At 39.6% G+C, this 23,553-nt stretch overlaps 1 protein-coding gene across 1 annotated transcript in view; it reads right to left on the bottom strand.

Annotated features, from left to right (window-relative positions):
* Positions 1–23,553, bottom strand: part of prkcz (protein kinase C, zeta) — a 144,534-nt gene that overhangs the window by 46,791 nt on the left and 74,190 nt on the right. Inside the window, exons 11-16 of the mRNA XM_057821922.1 lie at positions 22,521–22,607; positions 11,634–11,769; positions 11,425–11,512; positions 9,733–9,852; positions 3,856–3,935; positions 1,884–1,973 (exon numbers count right to left, since the gene is read on the bottom strand). Coding sequence (XP_057677905.1) covers positions 1,884–1,973; positions 3,856–3,935; positions 9,733–9,852; positions 11,425–11,512; positions 11,634–11,769; positions 22,521–22,607 — 601 coding nt within the window. The remainder of the gene's footprint in view (positions 1–1,883; positions 1,974–3,855; positions 3,936–9,732; positions 9,853–11,424; positions 11,513–11,633; positions 11,770–22,520; positions 22,608–23,553) is intronic.

Here is a 23,553-nt window from a genome sequence, read left to right as displayed (position 1 = left end):
CAAAATGACACTTTGACACAATGAAAAGTAGTCTGAGTGCAGCTTATATAATAGAGTTAATTTATTTTCCCCTCAAAATAACTCAAAATATAGCCATTAATATCTAAACCCCTGGCAACAAAAGTGAGTACACCGCATGGGGACTACGTACATCCCTAAATGTCCAAATTGAGTACTGCTTGTCATTTTCCCTCCAAAATGTCATGTGACTCGTTACAGGAGTGCTGTCAGCATTGCTGCAGAGATTGAAGAGGTGGGGGGTCAGCCTGTTGATGCTCAGACCATACGCCGCAATCTACATCAAATTTTTGTGCATGGCTGTCACCCCAGGAGGAAGCCTCTTCTGAAGACGGTACACAAGAAAGCCCGCAAACAGTTTGCTGAAGACATGTCAACAAAGCACATGGATTACTGGAACCATGTCCTGTGGTCTGATGAGACGGGCGGGCTTTAGGGGTGTACTCACTTTTGTTGCCAGGGGTTTAGATGGTAATGGCTATATTTTGAGTTATCTTGAGGGGAAAATAAATGAATTCTATTATATAGGCTGCACACAAACTACTTTTCATTGTGTCGAAGTGTCATTTTGTCAGTGTTGTCCCATGAAAAGATATACTTAAATACAGTGGTACCTCTACATACGAAGTTAATCCGTTCCAGGAGCTTGTTTGTAAGTCGAAATGGTCGTATGTCGAGCAGGATTTTCCCATAGGAATACATTATAATTCCATTAATTCGTTCCACAGCCCAAAAACCTGCACTAAATCCTTAAAAAATACTGCTGGTACTATTACAAATGGCAATTACATATAGCAAAACAAATAAATAATAAATAAAAATCGGATTAATAATGTAATAATAATAATAATTCCTGTAATAGTGTAACGAAACGGGTTCTAATAAGGCGGACGTTTTTTTCTGTACCTGAAGGCACCGCGGCGCTGACGTGACAAAGAGGGAGGGGAGCGGGTGAAAGTTTACTTTCGCTTTCAATGCTTTCTTGAGAACATCGTCAATTGCGGCAGACAGCAGGCGTTTTGTGTTGAATAAGTTGTGAAAGAAATGATGAAAACGTGGCGAAGCTGGCGATTTCTCTGGAGATGTTACCACAATAAGAATTGTCAGCTTAACTTATAAAGACTGGCGAACGATGGTCGGAGGAGGACCGTGGAGATGTATTGTTGAGCCATTTCACGGATGCCCACCCTACGCTCATATTTTTCTGTCATTTGCATCTTCATTTAGAAGGTAAGCGTCAACTTTTTCCTTGTTTCACCACCTGTACCAACCTTTTCTGAAACCTGTGTTGATTTGTCACACAAGAAAATCCGCCGTGCATTCGTCTGCAGTGCTGCCATTGTCGTCGTATTTCGAGCATGTCGTCGGATGTAGAAACAAATGGCGAGTCAAATTTTACGTCGGATGTCGAAAAGTTCGTGTGTCGAAGCGATCGTATGTAGAGGTACCACTGTATCTGCAGAAATGCGAGGGGTGTACTCACTTTTGTGATACACTGTAGCTGTGTTGTAAATGTTGCACTGAGCTGACTGGTCATTTTGTTTTGTTTAGTTGAGCCAATTTTTTTAGCTCCGCCGTAGCATCCATGGTTGAAATCAAGTTGCAATGCACAAACACACACTTCATGTGGCTTCTTAAGCGTGATGTTCGGCAGCTATTTTTTCCGATCGGCTGTCAGGGCATCGAAACTTGGAATCGAAATTTAAAAATTCGACTGGTTCCGGGAGAACCGGAGTTTTAGTCCCAGTTCCCATCAATGCTCGATGCCCAACTCTGTGTTATCTTTAATATGACATTAACCAGCACATTCAAGCTTTGCATTTTGGATGAACTGAAAACAATGACTTCTCTCTCACACTTCTCACCTGCTCCCAGTCTATACTGCGGAAAAATGTGTGGGACTTGATATCTGTGAAGCCTGTCTCGACCTGGCAACCCAGCCGCTCCTTAGGATCCTGTTGGAACAAAGACAGCTGTTCCAAAATCTGAATTGGAGAAAGTCCATGCTATTTCATCACGTAAAAATTCAAACAATGTCCCATCTGGATTCCCAATTGCTCTCCAAACCTAAATGGAGCCTCATATGGAAAGTAAATGAGTCTGAATGGGGAGGATATTACATATCACATTTCAGGTTTTAACAGCTTTGAGCAAAGGAAGCTAGAGTGTGTGGAAAAGAGATAGATGAGATGTACCGAAACTCAAAATGTTACTAGCATACATAGAGCAAGTAGGTTTTGTGCACATTACTCAAGATAGAACATTTATTTTTGCTGACTGTTTTTGCAGTTAAATTAGCCATATTTATAAGTTAGTATTTCTGTGAACACTGTGGTCTATGTGGGTTAAAGTCCAAATAAACAATGGTTGGAGAGTGAATGGTGATAAAGATAATGATGTGCAAAGGTCTTGCTTATGCAAGTGTTAATCGTAGAGTCCAGCTGCACATACAATTAGAAGAACCTCCCTCCCACTGGATGACTTCCTCTGCTGTTATGTTGTTATTCTGTGTGTTAAATCACATGATAGTCTTGAGTTGAGCTGCATTCTACAGAAAATCTAAGTTTAATTAAAGGTTTTTACAGAAAAATGAAAATATTTATGAAGCAGTATCTGGGGTGAGACACTTTAAAATAGCATAAACTGTAGGGTGGCCGTACCTCCTGTTTTATGCAGGACAGTCCTGAATTTTAATGCCTAATCCTGAAACCAGCGCAGTCTCAAGCAGGACACTTATTTGTCCTCCTTTTTGGAGTTGCACCTGAAGGCAACACATGCCAGTGTGTTTGCGAGTGCTCACTCCAGTGAGAGCAGCAACAGGTAGGCAATGTTGAGTATTTACGAAAGTGATACCTACTTTAATATCTGATATGCTGCCAACTTGTAGGTGCCTCTGCCACAGATAAGTTATTTTTGGTTGTTTATGAAACTGTTAACAAGGGCTAATTAACTCATTTGCTCCCAAAAACGTATAAATATATTCTATTTTTAAATGCTTCATTGTCCTAAAAACGTATTTATACGTCTTTTGCGTTTTTTCTTTATAAGAAGCATCTATAGCTTCCGATCTATCTGAGAAACAAATAACAAAGCTCAAAACGCATTTTAAAGCAATAAAACTGGCCACTAGAGGGCAGTAGCACATTTCGTAAGACCCGCAATCCGATTCAACAGCAATGAACGGTCTGTCAAATGGCAGCAAGTCAATATCTCGGCAAGCCGCCTAGGATCGGTTTAAAGACACTGCTGACGAGCAGGAATTGGATGCAGGTAGGACGTTGGGAACTCATCCCACAGCTCTGTAACAAAACAAGCTGATCAGCAGTAGAATGTGACAAGAATGCGCCCTCCGTAGGTCAAACCATGTACTAAATATTATAGATTTTTAAATCGATGGGAATAAAATATTTGTTTCTAATAACATATTTTAGTAAAAGAGAAACATTGTGGCTTATTAAAGCCTAGAAGTCTTCAAGTCCGAGGTTCCCTTTAACTTATAAAGACTGGCAAACGGAGGTCGGAGGAGGACCGTCGAGACCTTCTTAGGTTTTACGTTGGATGTCGAAAGAATTGTATGTCGATGCGATCAAATGTCGAGGTACCACTGTACGGCAAAATACTTTTCTGCCCAATACTTTTTTTTTTTTAAACTCTTGCGTCACATTAGTGTTGTTTTTAACATTTTCTTTTGTTCATATGCACCTGCTGCATGTTACATCAGTTTCCTGTCTACCTGTTTACATGAAAAATTCTATTAAGAACTGTGATTTGTATTGTACGCTCTCGCGTGTGCTGTGTGAGCAAAAGAAGGGCTGTTTCGGTGGTAAAGAGTCTCACCTTGTTCAGAAAACCCTTGAGCACACTGGCAGCCTTAACTGACAGGGACCTTGGGATGCGAATGGGCTTCTCGAGAATAACTGTTGGCAAAAGAGGACAGCAACAAAAGAAGAGTGAGAGTGAAAGAGAAACAAAAGGACAATCGTGAGAGGGGTGGAACATGATTCACAGTCCAAACAGCCTGTAGGTCACCATGTCTGCTGCGTGGGAGTTCAAGGAAAGGAGAAGACTCCATTCTGTGTGTTCTGTTCATTGTAAATGTGCACACAGTCTTGACACTCACGCATCTCAGCAGTGATAAACTAAAATAACAACAACATAGAGCTACAAAACTGAAAGACGTTGCACTTATTATTTCTTGACATATTTGTGCTTCATTCCTTTTCAGTCCTTACTGAATATTCTCAAATTATTTAATTGGTGGGTGTCATCAAGAACTAATCGTTGCTTTCAGAGTACCACCATCAGGACCGACATTAACTCATTAGTTGCCATTGACTGCAATAACAAGCCCAATCCATTTTGACAGGGAGCTATTTTGATTATTAGGTGCCAGCCTCTCCCAGTCAAAATATATTGGATATCTTTCGCCATCAACGGCTCTGAAAAATGAGCATTCACTTCCAATCCTCCCAGTTCAAATGAATTGCTTGTCCATTGTCGTCATTGGCTGGCCGGTAATTCGTTAAACTAGGGGTGTAACGGTACACAAAAATCTCGGTTTGGTACGTACCTCGGTTTTGAGGTCACGGTTCGGTTCATTTTCGGTACAGTAAGAAAACAAAATGCAAGATATAAATGTGCTAGTTGTTTACTACACATCTTTGTGCTTTCAACAATAGGAACATTAGCCTATACAAAGCTAGAATTCTGCTCAAAAAGTAGCGGGAATTTAAAGATAATCCAACAACAATTTGCCTTTTAGACCCCGCGTATTGGTCAGCTTACTTTCTGAAAGAAAGACGAAGAAAGAAGTCCTGTGCTAAAGAGAAAAGCAATCCCAATGACAAAGATTTTAACATGTATTTTACAAATGAAATGCCTCAATGAATCACTTTTTTTTTCTTATGAATGGTTTTTAAAAGCTTTATTGGTGGATTTTCTCAAGTTAAAGTGCCAAACAGAAATTAATAAATTTAATTTTGTAAGGAGGATTTGTGTATTGCTCTTATTATTTAATAACAGGTGTTTTAGCTCATTTCAATTTATTTTATTTAAATGGGCTATTATTTATTTTATTATGTGTTTATATTTTACAAATGTGATGTAGTATTCATTTATATTATATATATTTTATGTTGTATAACTTCAGTTCCTATGTGAATAATAGTTCCTACTTGTTTTGTTGTGGTAGGAGGGTTTTGTATTGAACACGGGGCTGTGTTGTTTATTATTATAGCAGAGAAGACAGCAGTAAATCAACAAAGACAAGTCAACTGTGCCCCGATCTACCACTCAAGAGATCTGATGGACCCAAAAAGTGGGTTACGATTGCATATTAGTTTGAAAATCGACCGGCTCCACCGTATTTTAAAACGAGTGACTTCCGGTCTGCCCGATCCTAGCTACCGGCAGAGGCGTCGCATCCCATTAGGCAAATCAGGCAATTGCCTAGGGCCCCCAGCCAGAAGGGGCCCCCAGAGGGCCAATGGATTTAGCACACACAGCTTTACTGCACTGTTGCAGCGACAAGTGTAGGGAGTGTTTCAATACCATGGAGTCATTTGGCAGATTCTCTAATGATTCTGTTATCAATCCCAATCAGCACTAACCATGTCATGTAGATTATACATGTTTAAGAAAGTCCAATCAGCTATTAATACCACATGATTGTTTAAAGAGTGACTCACCAAGTACTCTGTAAAGTCCTTGCCGAGTTGTATTGCCTTGAGTTTCACAGGCCACCTCATTACTCATGTGACTAAAGAAAATGGTGATTTTTCCCAAAAAGTCTATTAATGGGTCTATCTTATTCCTCGTCGAATACTCTATAAGAAAAATATAACATATATGCATCTAAAATAATACTAAACAATTTTATTTGCAAATTTAATACTCATTTCGGTCGGTCTTCCACCAATCAGGGGTTTTTACGGAATAATTTGAATTTGTTGGGTTGTAGGGCCAATCTGAATACTGATTTCACACAAAAGTATATACCTCCGCATCCGATGGCAGTATTTTTGTGTTGCTACTCTTTCTTCTATTGCTCCAAGTCCAACTGACCCTCTTACTTGCACACACTTGAAGGGCCCCATGTTGCTTGTTGCCTTGGGCCCCTGGGGACCCTTGCTATGCCTCTGGCTACCGGTAGTAGTATTGATGCAGGAGGGTCGCGTCTCGCGTCAAATAATAAACTCTGCCGTTCTTTTCGCATGCATCGTGTTGAGCCGCTTCTGGGACGCGTCTAACATGCGGCCGCACTGCGACTGGTGTGCATTGGCTGACTGACTTCAACGCCCGTGTTTCACTGCGTTCTCGTGGCGGCCACGTTGTCGCGCCATTGACGTTTCTGGGTTATACTGTCCTACCGTGTTGGTCCTCATTATAATAGCGAAGACAGAGTAAAAATAATCTATGGTAAATGGCACAAAGAAACTGTAACCCGATCGACTCACAGCCTCGAAAAGTAAGGGCTACACTACGTCAGAAACTCGTTTGGTACGCCTCTGTTCCGAACCGAGCACCACGTACCGAAACGGTTCAATTCAAATACATGTACCATTACGCCCTTGGTTAAAACACATCCAAGAAAAAAAGGCACAAATTTCTGTTATTTTTATAAACCACAGTTGCATTAACACTGCACTTAAATTTTAGGAGAAAAAAAGAATGAAATTACTTACAACGACAAGCACTGTGCTTTTTTTCCCTTACGAATCAAACCATTTTCAGGGGCTATGTGTCTGTCAGGCTAAAGCTCTGAGGCTGGCACATGCTGCACCGATACTCCAAGCAGGACCTGGCGCAGTTTAGCTCAGTGGCATATGGCTGAGCGGCTCCTATGGAAAAAGACTTGATACCCGTTTAAAGGCATGCGTCCAGGAACCTGCTGTTCTACCAGCAAACCCACTAGGAGGGTGCTATGGTGGCTCATGCTAGCTACTGTGCCACACTATGCTGCTGACAGTCACAGCATAGACATATTGCATCAACAAGCCTATTGCATTACGGAGGAATTTCTGTTCTAAAAAGCTGGAAGGAGGAGGAGTGTGAAGGGGGATGTGCAATGTACGGAGTACCATATGGGTGGAGGAAACACAAATAAGAAAATAATTATGTTTTATTATAGCACTGTAGTGCATGTAGCGTAAAAGTGTGATCACCAGCGGTTTTTGTTTAATACATTCATACACCTCCTTACATTGAAGCTCATAATTGGTTGTACAGCTTTGCAGTTCCGACTCCCAATTATTTCATGGTAAGCTATCATACGGCATCTTTATCTTTAACTAGATTTAAAAAAAGGACCTCCACCCATTCAAATGCAAGTGACGAGAGGTACTGTAGCCTGATTAAATCCAACGAGTATAAATCTTGGGCAAAAAATAATAATGAAAATGTATTGCTAAAATATTTTTAGAGTATGATCTTTTTAAAGAAAAATACAACATCCCAGTAGAAGAAAAAAAAAAATACTGTAAAGGCATCTTTAATATTTGGGTAAATTCTTAATACCGTAATTTCCCGAATATAAGGTGCACCCGTGTATAATGCGCACCCCAAATTGACTTATAAAATCTAAGGAAATTTATTTTACCCGTTTATAACGCGCACCCTAATTTTAGCACGAATAAATAGAAGAATACAAGAAAACAGCTCGTGTACAGATACAGAAATGTCATTTTACTGACTGGTGAAACACAGCACAAGCATAGCACATTGGTAGTTCAAAACATTACCATAAACTGACAATATTTATGGTAATAACATGATTTGACAACTTCTCCAACTTACCAGAATCTAGGAGAAAACAAAACAGATGTGACTTTTCTTTTAAAGGCTGCTGTATAACTTGCTCGTTTCATCATGATAAATAAATGTTTCTTCCATGGATTGATACGGTAAAATGAAAGTGAGAACGTAAGTCGGAAACCCGAGAGAGCTCATCGCTGTCGACACGACAGTAACAATAGGAACTATTGTTATTTGGGTTTGAGTTTCCCGAGGGACAGATATAGTTGACGGACACAGGAAGTCTGTGTTGTTACGTTTGTTATGGTCCGAGTTGCGGAGCTGCAATAAACGTTGACTCAAATGAGTTCAAGAAACTAAATTCTGTGCTTTATGAAGAGTGAAAAAAGCACAATTTAACACAGATGAATTGATTCGGCCGATCAGAGTGAAGTATGACAACAACAAAATGGTGACGTCACGTACCGTAATGGTCGGCAGCGGATCGCTGCATACGTTTCTTCAACACATTGTGGCCGTGTCAATAAAAAAAAAAAAATCGGCTTTTATATATATATATATTTCTGTCTCCATCCATTACCCGTTTATAATGCGCACTATGATTTTACAAGTTGATTTTGGGGGGGGGGGGGAGTGTGCGTTATATTCGGGAAATTACGGTAATTATAAATAATTTAAATGGTCAAACCGTATCTCAAAATACAGAAAGAGTACATATTTCACATATTTGAAGTAACAAGTTTTTAAAAAGTTGCGATATTTGGCACATATGGTTTTCCTAAAATTACGTATGACTTACAGGTTAAAGAACAAATAGTCCATGATGTCATAAATGAACAGAGACCAGCTTTGATATACTGTATATGGAAGAGGTAGTGAACTGAAAGAAATTAACACATGCAGAAAATAAAATTAACCCTGTTAGTGATTCCTCTATGTATCACTAAGTATGCCAGAACTGTCTAAGCCTCATTGGCACAGGCTTAAATCCTTTACAGCTCAAACCTCATTTGTATTCCATTACATAAAATCAGTTTGTTTCACACTCACACTAAATTTCAGTTAGACAACAAAGGGCCTAAATTATTTTTTTTTCTGTTTTACGTGTCACCAAACAGCGACAAAAATTGCTTTCTGCATATTTTTTCTCCAAATACAGTGTATCACAAAAGTGACGACACCCCTCGCATTTCTGCAGATATTTAAGTATATCTTTTCATGGGACAACACTGACAAAATGAAACTTTGACACAATAAAAAGTAGTCTGTGTGCAGCTTATATAATAGAGTTAATTTATTTTCCCCTCAAAATAACTCAAAATATAGCCATTAATATCTAAACCCCTGGCAACAAAAGTGAGTACACCCCTTAGAAACTACATACATCCCTAAATGTCCAAATTGAGTACTGCTTGTCATTTTACCTCCAATATGTCATGTGACTCGTTACAGGAGTGCTGTCAGCATTGCTGCAGAGATTGAAGAGGGTTAGGCCTGTTAGTGCTCAGACCATACGCCGTACTCTACAACAATCAAACCAACAATCAAATTGGTTTGCATGGCTGTCACCCCAGGAGGAAGCCTCTTCTGAAGACGGTACTTTTTTCATAGCTGTGTACTCACTTTTGTTGCCAGGGGTTTGGATATTAATGGCGATATTTTAAGTTATTTTGAGGGGAAAATAAATTAACTGCAAACAGACTACTTTTCATTGTGTCAAAGTTTCATTTTGTCAGTGTTGTCCCATGAAAAGATATACATAAATATCTGCAGAAATGCGAGGGATGTACTCACTTTTGTGATACATTGTATCTCTTATAACTAACAGCCCCTGGACTCTCCCTCTCAAATCATGAGTGAGAGGTTACGAAAATTATAATCCACTCCTGTGTCATTCTTTAGTTTATTTCAAACAAACGTTGGTTGAAATAAAATCTTATGGGTCCACTGGCACCAACTCACCTTGAAAGAGGTACTCCTCGGTGTTCATGTCAGGATTGTCGGTGATGATGTCAAACGGTGATCTCCCAGCCATCATTTCAAACATTAGCACCCCTAAGGCCCACCAGTCTACACTGAAGCCTAAGTAAGAAAAGAGATACATTTTGTTTGTAGTTCATTTCTTAGTACCAACTTAAAAGGTGTTTTATATCGATTTGGAATTAAAGGGAACCACAGATAGAAATAATTGTAGTTTTTGAAAGATAAACATGATTATAAGTTAAAATTATTTGATATTAAAATCCCTCTAGATGTTTTTGTTTTTATACAATTTGTAAAATTAATTCAACTAGTTGATCCATTCTTGTTGACGTCGTACGGCGGTGACGTCACTGGGTTACATAAATATAAACATGTCATTTGTTCAGCCCTTTCAATTTGAACCCGAAAGGAATTTTATTGAGCATAACACCACTGTCAATATTTCACAAAACTAGCAGCAAAAGCAAACTGAACAGGAAAGACGAGATAAGACGAGAGTAGGACAAAATCGGTGTTCTGCCAAAATGTGCTACACTGGCGAAATTCGACACCCAAAGTACTACCGTGTACTTGTTTTGTTTGGATGCATACAGAAAGAACATAATGTTTAAAATATGCCTCAAGAAAATACTTAAACGTAGTAATAATAATAATAAGGGTGGTCTAGATACGATATGTGACTAATGTGGTCAACAGATCAACAATCTGCTTTAAACCTATCACAAGAAAACAGAATGCTTAAAAGTATGAGAGGGAAACACATGCTAAAAGTATTTTGAGGCAATGAAAAGGTAATAAAAAACTAAAGATAAAAACACAAATAGTAAGTACTCGCTACTTTTAACCGATGTGCGCATGTTTTAGACGTCTCGTCGCGTAGAAAGGAATTGCAGAACACCGGTAGTGTTCGTCCAGTGCAGTTCTTAACCTTACTAAAGGTACCGAACCCCACAAGTTTCACATGTGGATTCACCAAACCCTTCAGAATTAAGATAGTTTTCCAAATTCAAAACCGATATATATAACATAGCAAGCTAATAATTTAACAAATTCCCGTTCAAAATTCTTCTAATTTTGACCGCATTTTTTAGAAACGGGTCCAAATTTGAGACCACACTGCCTATTGGTCTGTTGTTTTCCCGCATACCAAGAGCGAGTCAACCTTCCACTGAGCAAACCAGTTCCTCCTCCCATTAAATCCAGGACTAGCGATGAAAAGAAATGGATTAAGCCTGTAAATTGGGAGCTAACTAGTCTAAAACCTGGTCTAAAAAGCCACTTTGCCTAGATTTAATCAGCGTATGAAAATGGGACTCTGCGTTTCTTTACCTTCGCCGAACCCCTTGGACTTACTTACCGAACCCCTGGGGGTCGATCGAACCCAGGTTAAGAACCACTGGTCTAGTGACAGTCACAATCTACGTCATCACCCCAAGCGTCAATATAACATGGCGCCCTCCATAGGTCAAAATATGTTCTAAATATTACAGATTTTTAAATCAATGGCAATATTTTATGTGTTTCTAATAACATTCAAGTAAAAGAGAACAATTGTGGCTTAGTAGAGCCATCAAGTCTTTAAGTCTAAGGTTCCCTTTAAGAGAACATTAAGAGTGATGCAAAAGATGAGAGATTTGGACATGATTATGAACTCAAGACTTGTTCACGAACCGTAATCTTCTCCTCTGAGTATTTCTGGTGCAATGTAGTTGGGTGTTCCACAAAAAGTACTGGTTGTGTCCCCTGGTCTGATTCCCTCCTAACAAAAGAAATAAAAATAGGCATCGACTTGGAAAATAACCCCAAAAAAATCCAAAGAGAAAAAAGACATCTTTTCTACTTTTCAATAAAGTTTGACTATTTGAACAAACGTCTCTTACCTTGCACATGCCATAGTCCGTAAGTTTGATGTGTCCGTCATGGTCCAAAAGAACATTGTCCAGCTTCAGGTCTCTGTAGATGATGCCTTTCTCATGCAGGAAGTTTAGAGCTATGCAGATTTCAGCAGCATAAAATCTGTTTTGGTGATTTAAAAACGCAAAGATTGGTTTGTTTAAATTTCATTCAAAACATTAAAAACCACAATCATTTAGTTGTTTTTTTCAGGACCAGACTCTGCTCAAATCATTGTGCAGCTTGCTAGTAAAGGTACAGTACATGTCAGGGAATCGAACCAACGACCTCTGAGTTGTGGCATGACTACCACAGACCCACACCACCACAATATGAAAGAGAAGGACACAATTCGGTGTGTTGATGATGTAAATTTGGTTAAAAAAAGATTTATGATTAACCAAGTCTTTCTTTGTTACACCTCTCTGTGTAAATATGCCATACTAAAACGCGGACACCTGTGCCTTCCAGTCAAATGTTGCCAGTATATGTATTTTTTTCTTAAAATTTTGTGAAATTAAAATATGGTACTTACTGGTAGCATAAACAATTAACAACTACCGTATTTTTTGGACAATAAGTCGCAGTTTTTTTTCATAGTTTGGCACAGGGTGCGTCTTATACTCTGGAGCGACTTATGTGTGATTATTTAAGGTAGGGTCGGGCCGACTTCTCTCTCGCTAACTTTTTAAAAAATAAATATATATTCATATATTTATCCTAAAACGATGTATGGATGTTAAATAAAATAAATCATTTGGATAAGACAGAGAAGGCGCTGTGCATGCCTGTGCACGTGAACGCAGTGGCCCCGCTCTCTTTTCAATCTTCCCCTCCCGCACCCTGGCGCCCTCCGCGAGCATCCTGGTATTTCCTTTTCGATATGGAGCACCTATAGACCCCAATCACATGACGTCACAACTCCGCCCCCCTGACTTGATCCGCCATATTGTCCGTCAGCTCGTCGTTACCGCTACGTACATTCCTCTTATTACGGCGTGTTTTTCTGGTTGTTAACATTAATAATCAAAATGGTGAAGGTGTGTGTGGCGGTTGGTTGCAGTAACAGGGAAGATAGACGGAGAGACTTGAAGTTCTACCGTATTCCGAGAGACCCGAAGAGGAGAGCGAAATGTACTGCTGCAATTCGACGAGAATACTGGGCACCAAACGATCACCACAGACTATGTAGTAGTCATTTTATATCTGGTAAGATCCATTTAATATATATTTAGATGGGTTTTGGGCCGACAACCACAATTCAGATCATTGCGAGGCTAATCGCCGACAACATACAGTTTCAAATTCAAGATGTTTATTTCTTCCTCCATCATTATTTTTTGAATAATATTTAGCTGGTACCAAGTGAAAGAAGCTGGCCTCGTCTACGGATCATCAGTTAAACAGGGGTGTCCAAACGTTTTGCAAAGGAGGCAAGATTTGGTGTGGTAAAAATGTGGGGGGCTACCTTGGCTAATTTACATAGAACAATATATTTAAACAAATTTTAGCAAGCCCTTCTGTGTATCACATTTGCTTTATTTTTTATTTTTTTTTATTCATAATTTCAACAATCTCGCCTTTGTGGCGTTCTCTTTCGACCCTCGGGCTCATGCGAAATACTGCTGCTGTGAAATTAAACTAGCTTCAAGTTGCTTTAATTTCTCGCTGCATATTTTCCGTGTAATCTTGTCGTACATGTCAGCGTGTCTTGTTTGGTAATATCGCCTCACATCAAACTCTTTGAAAACAGCGACTGTCTCTTTGCAAATGAGGCAGACACAGTTGTTGCGTATTTTATTGAAGAAATAGTCCAATATCCACCTATCCTTGAAGCGTCGGCCATCGCAGTCAATTTTTTTTTTATTGATTGTCGCCATTTTAGAAAATTGGAAGTAAAGGGTCACACGGGGTAATGTTGCTTAGAGTGCTGCTTTTAAAGTTTTTCAAAGTTTCGTGAGAATAGGCTGAGTTTCTGTGGACAAGATAGTTGTAGATATCAGGGTAGCAGACAGCGGGTCGAAAAATAACGATTTAGGCATCAAATATGGATCTGGCGAATGGATCGACCGTAGCTTTTCCACATAACGCCTTTTATGCAACACATCCAATGAGTTTACAGCGTCTGAAGGCACCGGGGCTTCCATGAATTGCACTATAAATTGCACGATAAATTGAGACCATTGAGAATACGGACACACAATGACGGATAATATGGCGGCACAATACAGTGACCCGTCATTGTGTGACGTTGGTGATTGGGGTCTATAGGAGTGAAAAACAAACAAAAGACAGGGGAATTGAAAAGCAAACAACTGCGGTAGGAGTGGAATATGGAAAGGATTCAAATTGATTGTTGAAGATGCTATAGGAACCTGTGTCGGCTTCGCTGAATGTAAACGAATGTGGCGCTTTGGTCTCATACGAGAAATATATTTAACAAACTTTTCCAGCGTTATTTCGTTGTGTAAATGCATTTATTATGATCATAAAAATATGTAGACTATTTTAACATTGAGAAAACTTTTTTTCTGCCAACTCGAGGAGATTAAAATAATGTCAAATCCACTATCCGCCTGTTAGAACAGACAAGCAAATATAAAAGATATAAATGTTTATTGAATAGTCTTGTTTAACTGGGAGAATTCGTTACAAAAGACAGGCTTTAAAGAGCATACGACAGGAGAAAAAAAGTCTTAAATAGCATTATTATGTGAATTAGAATCATATTTTAAGACGATTCGACTATATACAACAATTTAGCAAAGCACAGATGATGAGAAATTAGTCTTTTAATCTGCCAGTTAGCCACACCTACCATTATAGGGCTCAAGCGTCCCCAACAGGTGGATGAGGTCAGCAGGAGACTGGGCTCATCGGTTTTACTATACAGCCCATTGAGGGGGAATTATTCCAAACGAGGACAACGCGACGAAGAGAGCCGTCAAATGTCATTGTTTCAGTCTCTCTACTCCAATATTTTTACAGGATATTCTTTTTACCCAAGTATTTTTCCCCAATAGCTAAATAAATGGCTTGAGAAGGACCAGTCAGCCCGTCGAGGGGAAACTATTCACAACGAGGAAAATGCGACGAAGAGAGCTGCAAAATGTCATTGTTTCTGTCTTTTTACTTCAATATTTTTACAGGATATTCTTATTATCCAAGTATTTTCCCCAACTGCTAAATTAATGGCATGCTCATGACAAATAACAGTCTTGTGCTAAATGGAATATGAAATAATAAAAATGCACTTATTCAGGACGACATGGCAAAATTACTCCATAATGGTCAAAACTGTCGACTTCACCTTTACTGTCGCACCTCCCGAACGATATTTTATGACACCTAAATCGGACATATGTCATTTCCCTTCCCCGGCTTCGGAGAATGTAAACAAACTAAGAGGCGTGACAGCTAGCCGACATGCTAACCTGAACCGAGTGATGTTTCAAAGTCTTCGAAGCGGAAAATCACACATAACTAGCCCGGATTATTTGACATGACGACTTGGTTGTCGATTGTCGTCGTGGAACGGCAAACCGCCCGGCGGAGAGCAATTTACAGCTCATTCCCGGGAGGAGGGCGGCTGCAGCTGTTATGCAGCTAACGTGCAGCTAATGTGCATGAGGAGAGCTTTTTACATGCCTATCAATGATCAAACGTAAGTCGTCCTTTATTTAAAGAAAGTTTGTAGTGTTTACTTTGTAATCGCTGTGTTCGTATTTGACATAATACAAAACAAGATGTTTACTCACTTCCTCGTAAGTCCAATGGTCCCACAGTAGTAGGGCTTGTTTTGGCCAATATTCACGGTGAATGGGAACCTTTTGAAACTCCAAAAAGGCGCACACGCCTCTCCCTCATACAGCAAGATTTTTCTGCAGCCGTTTGGCTGGCGTGATGCGAAAAATAAACGTATTAATCCGAAAAATCAGCTGAATCCTTAGTCCTCATACACAACAGTAGGCTGTATAGTGAAGAGGAGTCCTTCTCCCGTACACGTCACAGCGCCCTCCTCCTCAATGCAAGACCGAAGCCGGAAGTCACTCATTTTCATGGCGCGGGATTCAAAAAACTAAATAAATATAGCGATCGCTTCTACACACATCCAAGCGGTCCATATCATTCAGGAGCATAAAATACCGCGTGTATTATGAAACAAACATGCTTTTTCGTGTCACTTGCACTTTAATTTGGTATCATTATGCATATATGCACCGGCATCGTCACAAACGTGGTGACACAAAACACAACCACGCATCGCATCCCTGCATTTCCTCCTTCTCCTGAGTCCTCACAAATAAAACATAAAATTTCGGGTTTTTTCGGGCTCGGGCAAGCAAATCAAGTTAATTGATTGGGCTTGGGCCGCGTCGGGCTTTAATACCCGTGGGCCGGTCGGGTCAGGCTGTATTTTTTTTGGCCCGATCTAACTTCTAGCATCATGTAATGTAAGCATACCGTACACCTATTCAGCCTGTTGTTCTCTATTGTATTTTAAATTGCCTTTCAAGATGACATGTCTGTTCTTGGTGCTGGATTCTATCAAATAAATTTCCCCCCAAAAATGCGACTTACACTCCGGTGCGACTTATAAATGTTTTTTTCCTTTTCATTGCGCATTTTTTGGCTGATGCGACTTATAGGTGCGACGTATAGTCCGAAAAATACGGTACTCAAACGTCCTGGTCTAGGAACTATTTATAAACAGGCCACATGACGTTACAATATGAAAAATATATAAAGCATCATGATTAAGAGTAAGATAGAGCAAATAAATTGCGGTTGTGCAGAGTGGGTAGCTCATGCAGTCACAGGAAGATAAGCTTTTATTAAGATTGACGGGCCTTCTGTCTGAGTGCCTGCTACAAATCCCTGAATGTCAACCACTGAGGAAAAGATCATTTGACAGTGCAATGGCAAATCCCACATTGCTCCCCCACAATTTCACAGTGACAGCCTTGATTGTATACAGTTGTTTCAGCGCTGGATGACTGATAAAAGTACGGTAGTTTGCTCTCAGCAGCACCAACCATCGCCCACAGACCGCAATCACCACGGCGCGGGGGAATGCGTCAGGGCTCCCTAAAAGCACATCTCATGAATATGTACAAACATTATGAGTTATTAGCATGCTGCTTTGCATATGTGCAGCCACTGTCTCCAGAATACAGATTGTAGGGTCCGATAGGGGCCCAACAGTGCCTCTCTACTTTACTGAGCCTTTGATCCAGCATTTATCAGGGGCACAGTTGGAGTGCCCCACAAGTAGAAAGGCAGCATGAATAATAGGTTCTCATTATATTTTCCTGGGCTGTAAAAAAGAAATGTTGTAGGTTGTGTGGTGCCAGTGTCCGTGAGGAACTGCTCAAGAATGATGTCGAGCATGTGTTTGGAAGAAGCACTGAAAAGAAGTACACAATTGAGGAATATTCAAATTGAGTCAGGGTGCAAAGAGGTCGCAAATAAATTAAATGGGGGCATCCCAAAGGGTTGCAATCAGATGCACCAGCAGCAACGCCTACACGATTCTCTGCTTCTGCTTTAGAGAAGAGCTGCACTCCCATTACCAACAGTTACAACTATTTGACACGATGAATATGTTTTAAATCAAGCTGAACTAGTGCTCCTACACAAAAACAGCTTTGCACCAGACTATTCACCACAGATAAAGGTGTGAGAAATAATACCGTACAGCTACAAATCAAATTATAAATTCCTCCAAAATAAGATTGCACAGAACCTGATTAAACTGTGGAACTGTTGTCCTAAACAAAAAAAGATGCTTTTATGAATTTGCAAAGGAAAGCAACTTTGCAATTTTACAGAAATAGCGCCTTTCACAGACAGGTGTCACAAAGTAGCTCAACTGTAAAGACATGGCTGCTAGAATCATAAACAAAGCAACTTTACTTAGAGTATATAGCGCATTTCACAGACAGATGTCACAAAGTGCTTTCCATGTGCGTTCACACTCTCACACGCCCACGTTCATACACCATTGGGCTGCTCCCATTCAAGGCATTGCTAGACCAACTGGTGTGAAGTGTCTTGTCTTGCCTAAGGAGACAACAACAATGTGCAAAGGGTGGAAATTAGGCCTGAATGATATTGGAAAAAACTCTTATTGTGATTTTGTGGGGGCTTGCAATATATTGCGATTAGAGATGTCGATCGGCATCCCGATCACGTCATTTTCAAAGTATCGGAATCGGCAAACAAATATCGGCCATGCCTTTTTAAAAAAAATATATATATTTATTAAATCGTTTTCTAATTGTATTTAACGTTACAGACATAATATGTTACACTTATCCAGAGTCTAGTATAGGCTTGAGGTAGGGTTATCAAATTTATCCCATTAACGGTGGTAATTAATTTTTTAAAAAATGTATCACGTTAAAATATTTAACGCAATTAATGCACGCGCTGCACGACCCACTCACGCATTGTCGCGCTCCATCTGTAATGGCGCCGTTTTGCCTATATAAAGAGCTAAGAGGCAGCGTAAATTGAATAGAGTGAATTTTGGCAGCCTTTGGAACCTTACTTTAATTAGCTAAAGCCTTACAATCCCTCTCCCTACGATTAGAAATATCATGGGAAGAAATGTGGGGAAGCAAGGTAGCAATTGATCTTTTCCTTAACACCATAAATTATATCCCATCGCAGAGAAGATATATGAATTGAAAGCACTACGCACAGTCGTGGTTTCACTTGTCATGGTTCCACTTCCCATCATGCATTGGGCATGGCCTTCAATATCATTTACTGAAAGCTCAACAAATACACTAGATGGCAATATTTAGTCACAATATACAAAGTCACAGGTTTTTCTATCCGTGGATTCTTCTCACAGAAAGAATGTTAATAATGTAAATGCCATCTTGAGGATTTATTGTCATAATAAACAAATACAGTACTTATGTACTGTATGTTGAATGTATATATTCGTCCGAGTTTTATTCATTTTTTTCTTAATGCATTGCCAAAATGTATATGATCGGGAAAAATTATCGGGAATGATTGGAATTGAATCGGGAGCAAAAAAAGCAATCGGATCGGGAAATATCGGGATCGGCAGATACTCAAACTAAAACGATCGGGATGGGATTGGGAGCAAAAAAACATGATCGGGACAACCCTAATTGCGATATTATATTGCGATATTAAAACTACAACAATTTTCACCACATAACTCGGATAGGCCTGAACAATATTGGAGCGATTGCAGAATTAACATGTAACAGGTGGTCCCCGGGTCACGACGTACGTGGTTTGGCCCACATAAGGCTGTATGTTGTCTCCGCTAATATACATATGTTTGCGTATGCATTTGTAACTAAGTTTACAGCTACAGTTTGTGGAGTTACGTGTGAGCAATTTGCTATGAGTATTGTAAATATGTTAGCTTTCGTAGCATTTAAGCTAGATGACTTTTGAAAGGCAAATTAGGCTAATTTAATCTACTAAATTTCCAAACTGAGCAGACTAGATGGATGTTTTGTTTTGTGTCACGTGTTTTATTGTTAAAATGTGTGTTGTTTTGAACATAAGTGTACATATATGTGCTACCGCTTTCCAAATTGTCAAAAGTGGAGGAATTGAAAAGCTTCAAAAAGCAGAGTTGCCTTATTTGACATCTGTAAAGCTGAACAACTTCATGTTTAATGAGAACAGAACACGTCATATTAATAAAGAAAATTAAAACAATAAGATACTGTGAGGTACAAGAAGGTACCGTTTATGCGACTAAAAAAAAAAAAAAGGACTGGAGACAAAATGGCAGACGAGACTCCAGAGTCGTAAAGTCGAAATTGCATAAGTCGAGTACGTCGTAACCCGGGGACTAACTGTATATTTTTTTTATTTACATACTCGATCCTTCTCACCTGATTCCGATCCTCTAAAAAATGGCATAATCGGCCATAATTCCCGTCACGTGATCGGATCGGGGACATCCCTAATTTATGTAATGCCATTTAATCCAGGCTTGCTGTTTATAAAAGGGATCCAGAATCAGCACACTTGCTGCTTTTATGAGGTATAACAAAAGTTAACATGTTAAAAAAAAAAAAAAAAAAAACAATTGCACATTCTGCGATATGACTATTGCGCATGCGCACATTGTGATGGTAATGTTTAGACGATATATTGTGCAGGCCTAGTGAAAATCGAACCCATTATCTTTGGGTTAGGTAACGACTACTCTACCACTGTGCCATGCCCGTAGGTAGACATATAGAAATTGGCAAAGATTTAGGTTAAAGCCAAGCGGTATACCAAAATTTTACTGTTACCGAGATGGTTCACAATGACTTTTGACCACATGTCACAATGTAATTTTGACCATGTCGGTAAATTCATTTTTTTAATGAAAGGAAAAAAATGTAAGTCTTTTCAGCCCGCTTTGACAATGCCCGTTGTTCAGCTATGCTTCTTCCCCTTTAAGAAAGTACAGCCAGTGTGCTTACGTGTGAGGTCACGTGGCTATCATAAAACCAAACAAACAGAAACATGCTGCTTTCAACTGGTACGCTAAAGCTACATGTGAACGTGATGGAGTCGGATAATAGTGAAACGACTACCGGTACCCAGGCCACAGGCATTTCAATTATAGCATTAGTCGACACTCATATGCTAGATTCATACTGCAGGTCTTAATGCACTATTCCGATTTTTTATCATATCTGTTTTTTTTTTTTTGCATGCCCGTTCAGACTGCCTTTGTCCATTAAGCCCGTTCAAGTATTAGGCATGCACACTAATTTGCAGTCCGAGACGTGCCGGGCAAACTGACCCTCATGCTCAGAAGCATCAAAACAAATAACTACGCACTCTGCGTGCACGACGCACACTTGTGTGTGTGTGTGTCAGTTTGCCCCGACTCGGCCATGTAAGCACTACAGAAATATTGCTCATTTGGCGCACAGTAAGAAACTGAGCATTATAAGGCGTATCCTTTTCTTCATTGGGTTTTTTATGACTGTGGTCAAGCCCGCCTCCTGCGTAGTAAAAGCCGAGTTCACGCTAGATGTTAACGCAAATGAACAGTTACGTATCTGCCATCTTGCATGCTGCTCTCGCTCTTTGCTGACGTAATTGCTGCATGAATTCCAATTAGGGAGACTTGACAGTTCAGACATTCTGGAAAAATGTGGCCCAGATCGGATTCAAACCACATACGAAAGTGACCCAGATCGGATTTGAAATGGTCCACTTCTATGCAACTTGTCACGTTCAGATCGTCAAGTCAATGCCTCACTCGAGTCGGAGTCATGCATTAAGACCTGGTCTTAGTGTGGTGGTGTTGCCAAGAAAGAACTCAAACTCGGTTGTCTGGAGGTATTTTGGATTAAAGAAGAAAGACGAACATGTAGCCCTACATCAGTTTGATGGTCCATTTCATAGACAACAAGTGAAAGCTTCGCATCCAGGTGCTGGATACAGCCTATTTCCCGGACGACCACTCAGGTGAAATGATCGCTCAGGCACTGAAACAAATGCTCTCTGCGTGGGACGTGAAGGAGAACCTTGTCGCAATCACCACCAACAGCAGCGTTGTAGAAGCGGCTGAACTCAACGTGTGGATGCGGGAGCAGTGCTTTGAGCACAGACTGCACCTAGCAATCGGTATGTCGTGTTATTTTGTATCTATGCGTGGCGGTGTGACTTCTCTGATAGCTTTTATGATGGTACAATTTACAAAGGATCAACTCAGCATTAAGACAGCGACAGTTTAGCCTATAATATGAGCGTTTACTGGCCACAAGTATTTTTCTGTATGTGCTTGCTTCATTCTGTATCATTACTGCCATCATAAAATCTTACATTTTTCATTGGTATAAGAGTTATAGCACCCCAGCGTAATGTGGATGGGTGTGCGCGTTTACTTCAGAAAATGCTCTGAAAACAAAAAAACAAAGCGGAAATGTTAACATGCTAGTTTTGCTAAGCAGGAACTTAGTAAAAACAACTGTGTTGAGTGTTCATGTCACAGCAGCTATTAAAGATAAGTTGTCTGATATTCGGCACTCTGTTTGAAGTGCATTGTTCAAGCCCCTCTTGCTGGAAGTCATCTGTGTTACAATGGCATTTTTGCACAGTGGCCATAGCAATATTTACAATGTTGTACATTGTTCAAGTCATACCAGCAGTTTTATATGCTTATACTTGAATGCTTATTGTTTACAAGATATTTTTTACATACGTAATAATTACAATGAATGTACAATTGTTAATATGTTAAATTGAAAGCTGGTCAATAAATCAACAAGAAACAGTTTATTTGTATTTCATTCATTTATTCAGATTTATTCAGATTTACAAATTATTAAATTATGCCATATTATTAAATATTGCCATATCGCCCAGCCCTAGTATAGAAATCTGCTTCCTGACACTTAAAAACCTGGGCTAATCCTATGTATATAAAAGTGAATAAAATTGTCATTCCTGTTTATAATGACTATTAAAAACCCTTTATAGAGCAAGTGACTATTTTTGGTAATTAGAAAGAAAATAGAAAAAACTTCAAACCACAATGCCTGGCATTCACATACGTATTTTGGGTCATGTAAGCCACTATATTCACAATTGCTAACCAAGTGTGGCCTACATAGGCCAAAATTTGAAAACACACTCTGGTTGTGGCCAGTAACACACTATAGTTGCTTTTTTAATATATATGTTTAACTCTGAAAGTTTATTATTATTTTTTTTAATATATATACTGTATGTTTAACTCTGATTGAAAGTCAAAATGGATTGGACCTCTAACGTTGTCAATGGCAGCCAATAGTTCAATGAGTGCCCTATAAATGGTTAAAGCTTGATGATGCAAACTTATGTCAGAACCCTTGAAATCTTACCTTGCATGCTCTTCAGGGAGCTTCCTTTGACGTTGCATATGAAACATCAAGTCCCCACCATTCACATATTCAATCACAAGAAATAACCTAGAGAATTGATAGAGGGAAGGGTCAGTACATTATTGGAAAGAAGAGTAAAAATGCTGTTTTTAAAAATGGGCCTTGACCTTGTATGTAATACTGTAAATTCATCACAATCAAGCATGAAATACTGTAGACTAATGACTAGTGTTGAGCATTGAGGCCCCGGTTCTAACGCTCCTAAGCTCCCGGAACCGTTCGAATTTTAAAATTTTGATTCCATGTTTCGATGCCCTGACCGCCGATTGTAAAAAAATTGCTGCCGAAAACCAAGAAGAAGAAGCCGCAACAAGCGTGTGTTTGTGCATTGCAACCTGATTACAACCATGGACACGGTGTGATGGTGCTCAAAAGTTTGGCTCAACTTTACAAAATAATATGACCAGACAGCTCTGTGCAACATTTGCGACACAACTATATCATGCAAAGGTGGCTGCACGACCAATATGATCAAACACCTCCAGCTTCATGGAATACAAGTGCCGGGTGCCAAATGCATAGCTGAGTGCCGCTCACGCTGCGCCAGTCCTCGTCCTCTAACCAGTCAGAGCCAGGTAAGTAAAACGATGGATGGATGGATGGATGGAATAGTACGAGAATAAGTCGCATTATTACATCGGGCTACGGTAGATATCATATGTAAATAGAACTTGATGCGAAATGACAGACTCGCCGGCATTAGCACATGTATAGAGAACCAGATGCAAAACAGCAGACTCGCTGGTGTTAGTAAACAGTCGCCATCTTAAAGCAGTAGACTTCTCAGTCTATATAGCTAATATAAGCGGCTACGTATTTTACGTACCGCGTTGCCGCCTCTGTTAAAATCAACAGTATTAAAAATCTTCAAATTCTTATCAATAGAAGAATTTATACTAATACTCCGTGGTAGCTCCCAGCTAAGGTACATGTATGGCAAAAGAATATGTGTGAATGTTTTATCCGTAAGCTT

This window comes from Corythoichthys intestinalis, chromosome 2, assembly GCF_030265065.1.
Source record: "Corythoichthys intestinalis isolate RoL2023-P3 chromosome 2, ASM3026506v1, whole genome shotgun sequence".
Taxonomy (NCBI): Eukaryota; Metazoa; Chordata; class Actinopteri; order Syngnathiformes; family Syngnathidae; genus Corythoichthys; species Corythoichthys intestinalis.
This window is presented reverse-complemented; position numbering and strand designations above follow the sequence as displayed.